Source organism: Physeter macrocephalus, chromosome 8 (assembly GCF_002837175.3).
Source record: "Physeter macrocephalus isolate SW-GA chromosome 8, ASM283717v5, whole genome shotgun sequence".
NCBI lineage: Eukaryota > Metazoa > Chordata > Mammalia > Artiodactyla > Physeteridae > Physeter > Physeter macrocephalus.
In genome coordinates this window covers 44,957,592-44,969,140 of record NC_041221.1, presented here as the reverse complement: position 1 = coordinate 44,969,140, position 11,549 = coordinate 44,957,592, and the positions used below count along the sequence as shown (strand labels likewise).

At 43.3% G+C, this 11,549-nt stretch overlaps 1 protein-coding gene and 1 long non-coding RNA gene across 2 annotated transcripts in view; both read right to left on the bottom strand.

Moving 5' to 3' along the window:
• TTC23L (tetratricopeptide repeat domain 23 like) overlaps positions 1–11,549 on the bottom strand; it is a 44,910-nt gene that overhangs the window by 22,034 nt on the left and 11,327 nt on the right. Inside the window, 3 exon segments of the mRNA XM_055086524.1 lie at positions 3,028–3,118; positions 3,121–3,149; positions 4,527–4,683. Of these exon segments, the coding sequence (XP_054942499.1) occupies positions 3,028–3,118; positions 3,121–3,149; positions 4,527–4,683 (277 nt within the window).
• LOC114486706 (uncharacterized) lies at positions 6,714–10,939 on the bottom strand. Its single transcript, XR_003680893.2, has 3 exons — positions 10,850–10,939; positions 10,063–10,178; positions 6,714–6,810 (listed from the first exon to the last, which is right to left on the bottom strand). It is a non-coding gene; the product is annotated as an uncharacterized lncRNA (long non-coding RNA).

Sequence of the window (11,549 nt, the reverse complement as noted above, 5' to 3'; positions counted from 1 at the left end):
GAATATTACTCAGCCATAAAAAGAAACGAAATTGAGTTATTTGTAGTGAGGTGGATGGACCTAGAGTCTGTCATACAGAATGAAGTAAGTCACAAAGAGAAAAACAAATACTGTATGCTAACACATACATATGGAATCTAAAACAAACAAACAAAAAAAAATTGTTCTGGAGGACCTAGGGGCAGGACAGGAATAAAGACGCAGACATAGAGGATGGACTTGAGGATACGCGGAGGGGGAAGGTTAAGCCGGGACGAAGTGAGAGAGTGGCATAGACCTATATACACTACCAAATGTAAAAATGGATAGCTGGTGGGAAGCAGCCACATGGCACAGGGAGATCAGCTCGGTGCTTTGTGACCACCTAGAGGGGTGGGATAGGGAGGGTGGGAGGGAGATGCAAGAGGGAGGAGATATGGGGATATATGGATATGTATAGCTGATTCACTTTGTTATCAAGCAGAAACTAACACCATTGTAAGGCAATTATACTCCAATAAAGATGTTAAATATATATATATAATCCTGACATGTATATATGTGTGTGTGTTTATATATGTGTGTATATACACATATATTTATATTTAAATATATATATATATAGAAAGAGAGAGAGAGAGATAACTGAAATATTCATAGCAGTTATGTCTGGGTGGTGACATTACAACTGACTTTTATTTTCTTCATATATGTCTGTTTTTTCAAATTTCCAAAACAAAATGGGGAATATAATTTTTTAATGGTAATAAAATAGCATTCATTAAGGTTTATCTTTCTAGAGTTAGCAAGACACAAAGAGAAGAACATGAGTAGTTCAAAGCTGCTTCTCACAGTTATTAGCTTTATGGGCAAACTCCAGGAGTCTTTATATATTTCCCTCCAAATAAAAGAAGGTTAAGAATACCTAAATTACAAGGTTGTTATGAAGATTAGATTTAAAATAATATGTAAAATTGTCTAACATATAGTAGATACACAATGAATATTTCTTCTCCCTCACCCCATGCCCCCATCTTTGTATTCCCAAATTGAATTAAAAATACAAGTGTGTGTATAAAATTATTTTATATAAGGCACTCTGCAATAGTTACAATATATTTTAAGCTGGAAGATTTCTCCCTCCTCTGAAGATTAGAATTTGCAGTCAAAAGAATATATAAGGCATGTTATCTGATAATTCTTCACACACACACAAATTTTTTTTTGGATCAATCAGACCACTATTTCCCTTGACCATAAGAGCAGAAGTTATAGAATGATAATGCCTTTCATCAAGAGCTTGTAGGGAGATAATCAGCCAAGTTGTCTGACCTGCCTGAACAATCTGGCCTCATTTTCCCCACCCTTCAAATGGGAAAAAGGATTTGCCCTTCCTAGATATTTGGTGGGTATCAGACATAACTCAGTGTGTCATAGAAGGTAAGCTAGGGATTCAGACGACGCAGTGCTGGCTCTCCTAAACTATTAGTTCTGTCACCCTGAGCTACTTAATTTTTCCATGGCTTAATTTTCTTATCTGTAAATTAAAAAGAAAAATACTACCTCATAGGCTTGTGGTATAAGACTGAGTGAAATAAATTATGTAAAGCTCTTAGAACAGTGTCTAGGAGGTAGTTATACTTTAGTAAACGTTCCAACACTTAGAACAGTGCATGTACAAAACAGGTCAACAGTGGAATGGATGAATGAAATATGCACTCAAGTTTATTCTGAAAGAGGAACAAGGCTATCTTTCACATAAGCACAAAAACCTTAGTCACTGCCCCGTGTGACAGCAGTAGACATTCACTAGACTCTAAATTATGGGCCTGTGGACTTAATTCAATATTTAACTCTGGACATTCAGACATCTCCCTGCCATTTCCCATTTGACTTCTAGATTCATGGCTTTTTAGAGGAGGCAGGCATGACTCATGTCATTTCCTTACCATTCCGTCACCTACCCTACCATGCCAAGTGCTTACAGTTTTGGAAACAGATTTCTTTTAAGTATGTGAAGATATTTGAAAACTCTAGGGGATAGTAAACTTTTAATTATTCTTTTTTTCTTCTGATAATCTGATGGGCCCCCTCTCGTATCTAAATATTCTGATTCTCCGAGGATCCCTAACTCAACTGTGAAACAGTTAAGTCTCATTCTGGCTTGAACAAATTCCATGAACTTTCTTTCCATATGGAATACAACTTTCCCTTAAAATGCACGTGCTATGCATAACTCATGGACCTCCAATAAACTGTCTTCATTAACTGTTCCTTCCTCATCTTTTAAACTGTCATACTTGATGACAAAAGTAGGTGGCAATTCAGAAAAAAAATGTAATTTTACAGTAAGTATGAAAGGCAGCACAAGGAAGGGCTAACAGTCTGTAAATTCAGATCAAGTTCAGATCCAACACTTAAAGCTTATCACCTTGGGGCTTCCCTGGTGGCACAGTGTTTAAGAATCTGCCTGCCAATGCAGGGGACACAGGTTCGATCCCTGGTCCAGGAAGATCCCACATGCCGCAGAGCAACTAAGCCCATGCACCACAACTACTGAGCCTGCGCTCTAGAGCCCACGAGCCACAACTACCGAGCCCATGTGTTACAACTACTGAAGCCCACGCACCTAGAGCCCGTGCTCCACAATGAAGTGTAGCCCCCACTCGCCGCAACTAGAGAAAGCCCGCACGCAGCAATGAAGACCCAACGCAGCCAAAAATAAATATATAAAATTTATATATTAAAAAAAAGCTTCACCTTGGACAGTTTGTTTAACCTCGGCTCAGTTTCTTTGCCCCCTCTCTAAGGACATAATTATTGCACCAACTACCTCAGTGGTGGCTGTGAGGATTAAATGGGACAGAGCACACGAAGCTTAGACCATGGTATATGCGTTTGGCAAATATGAGCCTCTTTTACTATCATTTGAGTCTCTGGGTCTTTGGCTCTGAATATTTTTCTCCCTTTATATAAAGAGTACAAGACAATCATGTAATTCCAGGCCTTAGCCATAAAAGTCCAAGCTTGTCTAAGCCCAGATCTTACCTGCCCAAAGCAATTGTTAGGTCTTTCTCTGAGACCTGTAATCCAGAAGGACCTCCCTTATACGATTTTTTCAGCTCCTTCATGTTTCTGACTTCTGCAGGTTGAAATAAGCCTCTCTGGCAGTGAAACAGTCAAGAATGCCAGGTACACACCCCCCCCCCGCCGCCCCACTGACCAGGGGCAGCAGTTGGTAAGCAAACAAAAGGGGCCCTTGGGAAAACGAAGCAGTATTTGAAAATGCACCCTTCCCTGTGTTCTCTATTTTCCATCTATATATGTTGTCAAGAAGGGAGAATTCTTCAGAAAAGGAACAGGGCCCTGGGTGTCCTGTGGTATTGCTGCAATCCAGGGCTAAGACGGGTGGTGAGCGTTTGGAGTGAACGGAAACCGTAAATTACACTGGATTTCCTTAGAGGCATCTACTGTGTGACAACAATTATTCATTTTTCCCAAGTGGGTTTCTGTGAATGGTAAAAGAGAGGAACTAATTCTGCTGAAGGGGACTTTCTGGGTCATTTAGAAAATCCAAGCAAAGCAGGTTTCTGGCGAGAGGCAAATAGGAAAGAAAATCCCCTTAATTCCCAAATATCCTTCTATCCCACATTTTCAATAGCCCTCTACTAAGGGCATAAGAGAGGGAGGAAACATATCAGATTTTGCAAGTTGAGCATCAGGACCGAAAAACTAGAGAGGGGAATGTGTAGAGAGGGGAGACTGGGGACACATGGGCTCACAGAGGGCTTATGATTATTCATGAACATGAAAGACCCTGAACGGTTTTCAAGTGGAGATAGTACCAAAAGGAGCTGTCAAAATCACAAGCTTTTTGAGAAGAGGCATATGTAACAGTTCCCCTCTGGAAATATGGAGAACTATTTCTTTTGTCTATTTTGCTTGGCCTCTGGTTTCATGGGCAGTGTTCTCAGCGGCATTTCAGAAAAACTAAAATGATCACGTGTACATTAAATCAGAGGTTTTGGGCTGTATGTTACAATCACCTGGGGCTTTTAAAAATCTCAGTGAACAGATGCACCCCAGACCCACTAAATCAAACTCTCTGGGGTGGGACCCAAATAGCAATAATTCTGAAAGCTCCCCCAGGGGATTACAATGTGCAGCCTACTCTGACAAACAGTGCTTTAAATTACCATTCATTTTCCATCTTCCCACATGGCCACCACCGCTATCACCTGCATCCTCATTGCTAACACTGTCTTGAGTGCTGTATGAGGAGCAGGACAGGCTCCAAAAACTTTCAGCTGGCCAGAGGATGTGTCCCCAGTGAGAACCCTCCCATGGCTTAACTCAGAGCTCATATGAATAGACACAGGAGGGACATTCGTACTTTCTGGATGGACAGCAGAGGCTTGTGGAAGACCTGGATGTCAGAATGGAGCTACGAGGCCTTGGTTTCACCTCTCACCCTGTGTGAGACGACCCATGTGGCATGGGTGGCCCCTGGCCCTGATCTCCAGACCCCGCTGGGAAGGGAAGGATATCGGTTCTGTAGGAGCCAGGCCACCCCCAGAGTGTAGTAGAGCATGACCAGAGTTTCCAGGATTTCCTTTTTCTCCTTGTCTGAGGTCCTGTTTCCCTTCCAGGTCAGCAGTGTGTTCTTGGCAGACTCAGCATGTTTCTTGGCCTGAGTTGGGAGGCCTGGGAAGTTTGAGGGTGTATGGCAAGATGAGAAACATTAAAAAGGTTTTTCAGTCAAAGACATTCCTGGGAGGGGGAAGGAGGGCAGTGTGGTTGTCATTTGGTCTTTAGTATTGGTTCCCCAAATTGGCAGTGCATTAGAATTATCTGGAATGCTTGTAAAGAATATAGGTTCCTGGCTCCCCCCATCCTGCCCCTCACCCCAGACGTACTGAGTTGGAATCTCTAGAGGAATAGTGTCCAGGACTCCATATTTTGAATTAACTCCACAAATGCTTCTTATGCAGCCATCCTGGCATTCGTCTATGGACTCAGTTTGGAAATCACTGATGGAGTCAGGAGTGGGAGCTGAGTATCCCATTCCCAATCCACTGCTAATGCCATGTGACCTTTTCAATCCACAAAGCTTCTCCATCCTCCAAATGTAAAATGACAACAAAATTATAGAAGCCGCCCTTTTACCAAACACATGGAGATAGTCCAGGAATGAACTAGGTTATGCCACAGAGAGCTATGCTTCATTCGAGCTTTCTGGACAAGGCATTCTATAAAGTCAAAGGGCTTATGAATACAATTACTTCCATCTGGGGACTTTTTTCAATCCAAGATGAAGCTGGTGATCTAATTGGTCACACACACACACACACACACACACACACACACACACACACACACACAAGACCTAGTTTCTAAATGCAGTGAGGCCCCTCTCTAGAGAAAGAAGACAAAGGGGATACCAAACCTCTGCTAGACAGAACATGGGGCATGTTTCCCCTCATTTTCTAACTAAAGGCTGGTATTCCCGGCACTTACTTGAACTATTAGTCCAGTTGACAGAGGGAGACTTGGGAGTATTCAGTTTACAGAACTATTTCCTCATCTTCTAGCCTAGCTCATGTCTAGTGATCCCTGATGAGAAAGGGAAACTCGAGAAAAGAGAAAAGGCAGCAGAGAACACATAGGGGTTCTCCTCCACCCTACCGGGGACTGCCGTGGCTGCTTCAGCTCTCCTCTCAGCAGCCCCCAGGTCTGAGAAACATACTCACCCTTGCCGCTGTGGGGAGGCCCACTGTGCCTCTGATGCTTCCCTCACACCTCAGCCCTCAGTTTGCTCTCCCTTTGGCCCTTGGAGCCCGCCTTCACAGTACGGGTGCAGTCAGTGGCAACAGAGATAATTTGAAAGGACGTGCATGTGATGACTGCAGCCCTCATCTGTTCCACATGCGCAGGTCCTTAGTGAATTGCAGCAATGGGCACACAGTTTCTCTGGAAGAGCCCTAAAAGTGACCCAGAAGCCGAGAAGTCTTTGTAGAACACTCGGAGATGCCTGTTCTGTAGGACTCAACTGAAAAGAAAACTGGACTCTGTGGGGAAAGAGAGGGCTGCATGTCAAGTTACCAGATGACAGTGGTCCTCAAACTGCATGGAGCATCATAAGCTCCCTGCTAAAATGCAGATTCCCGGGCCTCCAGTAGTTACGGTTCACGAGTTCTAAGGTGAGAACCAAGGATTCAGATTTATAACAACTATCTTAGGTGATACTGATGTAGGCTGTCTGAGGACCACATTTGGAGAAACAGTGAGCTAGTAAAGCCTTTATACAGGAAGTGGGACTCATCTCCTTTCTGAAGAGTAGGTAGGGTTTTGACTGATGGAGAAGAACGAGAACGGGTTTCCACTTGGAGTAAACAGCCTGAGGCCATAAAGACAGAATAAGCGTGTGTGTGTGTGTGCGCGCGCGCGTGCGCGTGCGCGCGCGCGCATGTACACGTGCACTGGTGGGGTGGGGCTGGGGGGTGCTGGAGTATTAGGGAAGGCTGTAAGAAGACCAGTCTGCCTGAAGGGAGGTTTAAGTTGAAAGACACATAACATATGAATTGGATGGAGAAAATGGAGTCTTGGGTGCCAAGTTGAGGAAGCTGGACTTGATCTGCTAGGTAATAGGGAGTCTTCATAGGTCTTGAGAAGGCAGCAGCAACAGAAAACTCTGCCAAGGAATCAGACCAGAACACCAAAGTAGGAAACCGAGAGTCTTTTTATCAAATAGGTTACTTTCCACAACCATCTGGGCCCTTGGGAGTGTGTCAATAAGGAGTGCAGGAACCACATTTAGATGCTTCCCTGGGTCTACAGGAAGGAGAAAAGTGAAACTGGATGAGCTATTGAAAACCACCCCCAAATCAGCACAACATTGCTTCTGGGCTTCTAAACAGAAAACAAATCCTAAAGTTGTTCTGAGGCTTTGCAAGGCTGCCCGCTCAGCTCCACACCCAGCCCTAGGGGCCCAGTACTGGCTGTGAAATCCCCAAGAGGAACCCTTTTCCTCTAAACTCAGCAGCTAGTTAATTATATAGTTCCCTGTCTCCCCTTCACCATGCCCTGCATTGTGGTCCTTCTGATGAAACAGCTGAGCTGGTAACCAATGGTACTTAAGTAAACTGAACTAGGATCTTGATTTAAAACAGCTCATTCAACTTTAAAGTCAGCCCTAAAGAAAAAAATGACTCCTTTACTCTTCCCAGAATCCACTCTGGTCTCCAAAGTGGGGTGCGTGTACCCCTATGGGTATGCAAGATGCCATAAGGGTGTGGGGAAAAAATAAAAATTTCTCTGCTTTTAAAAACAATCCTTTTTGTTTTCTATTTTTATGAATATTACATAATATTTAATACTATTGTACATAGTTTATAATAAATACATATTTATGGAGAGTGCTCAAAACATTTTTTGTGAAAAGAGAGCTAATTCTCAAGAGTTTAGAGACCACTGCTCTAGACAAATGTTTTCTAAAGTTTTCAAGTATGAAAAAGCTCCTTTTTCATTAAAAAAAAATCTGTGATAATATTTTTATAGCACTTCCTACATGAGAAAATTCAGGATGACAAAGTACGATGAGTCAGAATCTAATATTTTGAAATGAATTTGCTTTATACTAATTGCAAGAACACCCTCTTTTATGTAAAAATAATACTCTGCATATATGTGTCTGTGTAAGACTCATTTCCTCTCTCTCTAGAGGAGGTGACCTTGTTCACAGACTGGTGACCTTGTTCCCTAACTCCAAGTTCCACCTCCCTGAATCCAATGTCTGTTCCAAGATCACGTCATTTTCCTTTACTTGCCCTCCCCAGCCAGGGACACCGGCCTTCTCCCTGCACCAACAGGGCAGCAACTACAGGTAAAAATCAGGGTGGCAGCAAGACCTGCTTCTGGAGCCTGAGATTCAGAAATCACAAGGGCATATTAATGAACTGGAAAAGTGGTCCAGAGATTGTCCACCAAATGTATCGATCATTTTGCTTTAGTTTGGGGTAAGATTCCACCACTGACTTCTGTTACTCTGACTCAGGCTACAGAGAATCTTCTCGGAGCTACTCAGTCTTTGGAGGCTGCTGCTGTCACCTTTGACCATCACCTATATTTAAGAAGTTCTCATGGTACAGTGATTAAGACAGCAGGGTCTTAGGGCCAGACTTCCAGGTACAGAAGCTGGCTCAGCCACTTACTACTTGAATGAGTTACTTAATCTATCTGTACTTCAGTTTATTCACCTATAAGATGGCAATGAAAATACCTCCCACCTGTACGGTTGTTACAAGGATTAATTTAATTAATTTACGAAAAAGGATTAAATAGTGCCTGGCACACAGGAATAAAATGAGTTTAAATAAACATTAGCCGTTATCATCATCATTACTACCAGGGTCCATTCCACTTAAGCAATTTATTGCTTGTCCTTATGTACTCTGGACATTCTTCATAAAGCTGCTTACAGAATCTCTATAAAAGGCTGCCTTCTCAAATGCACACTCACTTCAGATAGGTACCAGGCTTCCTGCAGGTCAGATCAACTGCTTTTTATCATGCCCTGTTGTTCCTGTACCAGCTTGTTTACCAATTAGACAGAGAAGGTAGGGTTCATGACTTATGCTTCTTTTTTGAGATTTTTGCAACACTTAGAGACCCAGATACCTGGAAGGTTCCCAGTAATAACAGGCTAGCAAATTAATTCATTGCTTCATTAATAATAGGCAAAACATCAGGAAACTGCTTGCCCATGTTACTGTCTTCTCCTTCCTGAACACATGGAAACAGTGGTCACAAGGTGACCAGCCACCTCCACCTGCCCTTTTCTCAACCACTAAAGCCCTAGGCTCAGGAGGGTTCTCGCCAGGTCAGCTGGTGACAGAGTTCCACTTCTAGTGTCCCTTACCCTGTTTCACCAACCATCAGCCTTTTACACTCTCTGCTTCACAAAGGCCTCGCGTTTTTTTTGTTATTGACTCCTGAACCCCGCTGCATCGATTGCTCCATTTTTTAAAACCTTCAAACTCTCTATCTGGCTCCTTCTTCACTGCCTAAAATGTTCCCAGGTCTCCTCCTCTTATAAAATTAGCTTCAAATGACTTTTCCGCCTTCCCTAGCTACCCTCCTATTTCTCCTCATCCCTTTCACTATGCAGGACGTAGCACACATAGCCTAGGCTACCGGCCCATGCCTTCCCCTCATCCCTGGGATCTGGCTTCTGCAGAAATGGTTCTCGTGAGGTCTCCAAGGGCCTCTTACTGAGTAAGTGCAGTCGCAGTTTCTTGTATCCCCATCTCATGGCAGCATCAGACACCTTAGCTGCTTGGCTTCTCCTCTTGGCTCCCAAGGCACTGCTCTAACTCAGTTCTCCTTGATAAACCCTCTCTAATTGACTCTTTGCTCATTCTACCAGGGTCCTCTGTTCCCTTCCATTAACATATCCATTCTCCAAGGGTCTGTCTTACCATTTCTTCCTTTTCTTCTCTCTCCTCTCAGAAGTTTTATCAACTCCTATAACTTCAACCTTGGCCTTCATGCTTATAATTTTCCATTTCTCCTCCCTAGTTCTGGTCTCAAATATTCTTCCATGCTTATGATTCCCCTTCTCTCCTCCCAAGTTCTGGTCCCAACTTTCCAGTACCTAGTAAAAATACACTTGTGGATTTCTCTCTTGTAATTCAAAATCAATATATCAAAAACCAGACCCACCATTCCTCTCCCACTTCGCTTCCTTTCCTGACTGGTTTATCTCTTGATGACGGCACCTTGAGGGGCCTGAAACTTCATGGTCATCTTGGGGCCTCACTTTTCCTCAACCCCAAATCCAATGCCATGTCCTGCCAATTCTTCCTTCACAGCCTTTTTTGAACTATCATTTTTGAATAGGTAATATATTCCCATGGTTCAAAAGTTAAAATTATATGAAAAGGTAAATGTTGAGAGGTCTCACTTCGAATTCTATCCCCTTTCACAGGCAGCCTCTGGTAACTTTTGTTTCTTTCCTGTGTTTCCTTCAGTGTTTCTTGATGTGAATATAAGCACATATTCTCATTTCTCTCCCCTCCTTCTTACCTGAAAAGAGATATGTTACGAACACGGTCCTGCATTGTGTGTTCTCTGTTGCCTGAAGATGGATCTAGGAGATCTTTCCCTAGTGGTAGATAAGCTTCCTCACGCACTTTCTAAGGCTGTAGATACCACATAGTGTGTATTAGTCCTTCAGTGATGAGTATACTTGCTTGTTTCCAATCTTCTCTATCATAAACAATGCTGCAAAGAACAATACCATCCATTTAAGTGTGTATTCAGGAAAGAGTCCCAAAAGTGGGATTTCTGGCTTAAAAGGTAAAGGCATCTGCCCTTCGTAGACTCTTAAATCCTTACCTTCTCACTCGTGCCCCCTGTCACCAGCCTGGTTTTACACCTAGATGTAAACAGCTAGACGAGATAGCTTCCATTCTAGCTATCACTGCCAGACTGACCTTTCCAAAAGCACACTTTGATTTATTCATCCCCCTGCTGGAAAATCTCTAATAGTCTTCCTTGTCTACCAAATAAATGACTAATTCCTCAGCCTGCCCAAAGTGCCCTCCTTTCCAGGTTCATCTGGGTGGTCCTCACCGTATCTAGCCAGCGCTGCTGGTTACTTTCTAAGCGCACGCTGCACTTTCCCACCTCCGTGCGTCTGCCAGGCCTTGCTCTTCATCAGAAATGCCCACCCCTTCTTCTGCCTACCCAACCCTACTCATTTTTAAAGGGCCTTCTTGAATGGCACTTCTTCCTGAATCTATCACTTACTACCTTCAGTCAGAAATGATTTCACCCAGCGCCCCCAAAGCCCTGTATTTAAACCACTCACATGGTCTTCTGGTGCCTTCTATCGTAGTTGTCCGTGGTAGCTCACCTTCCGCACGAGGTTGTAAGTTCTCTGAAGGCAACGACTGTGCCTTCTGTCCCTTATAGTTCCCAGAGCCCTCTTCAAAGAAGTTCACATATACAAGCGTCTCACTAAACACGTACTGGAAGACCATTTATCGAGAGAAATCAGCCTTCTGGCTTGACGCCCTTCCCCCAGTGCTGGAAAAGGCTCCCAGGGAAATGAGGCAGGCAGGTCTGCTGGCCATAAAGCATGCACATGTGCAGCGAGGCGTGAGCACACACAGACGCATACGTCCCGCCTACATGGGAGCCTAGCTCATAAATTCTGTCCATTTTACAGCAGTTGCAGGATTAATGACAACAAAACTAAGTGGAATTCAGCAAGCACTTCATCCCTCTTGAAGGTCTGTGATTTTTCAAAGCTTTCGTTGTTTTATTTGAAGGACCACAGACTTCAAAAAAAGTTAAAGTGAAGAAACTGGGTAAGGCCTATACCTGAAATAAGAGACCCTAGGCTATTCTCAAGGTATGGTCATAATCAAAACCTATTCTAGAAAAACTCTAGGCTAGGCCTCAGAAAGTCTGGGTTCAAGACTGAGTGCTGTTGTATTATGTGGGCACGTCAGCTAATCAGGAAGTTGTTTTTTCCCATCTAGAAAAAACAAACACACAAAAAGACC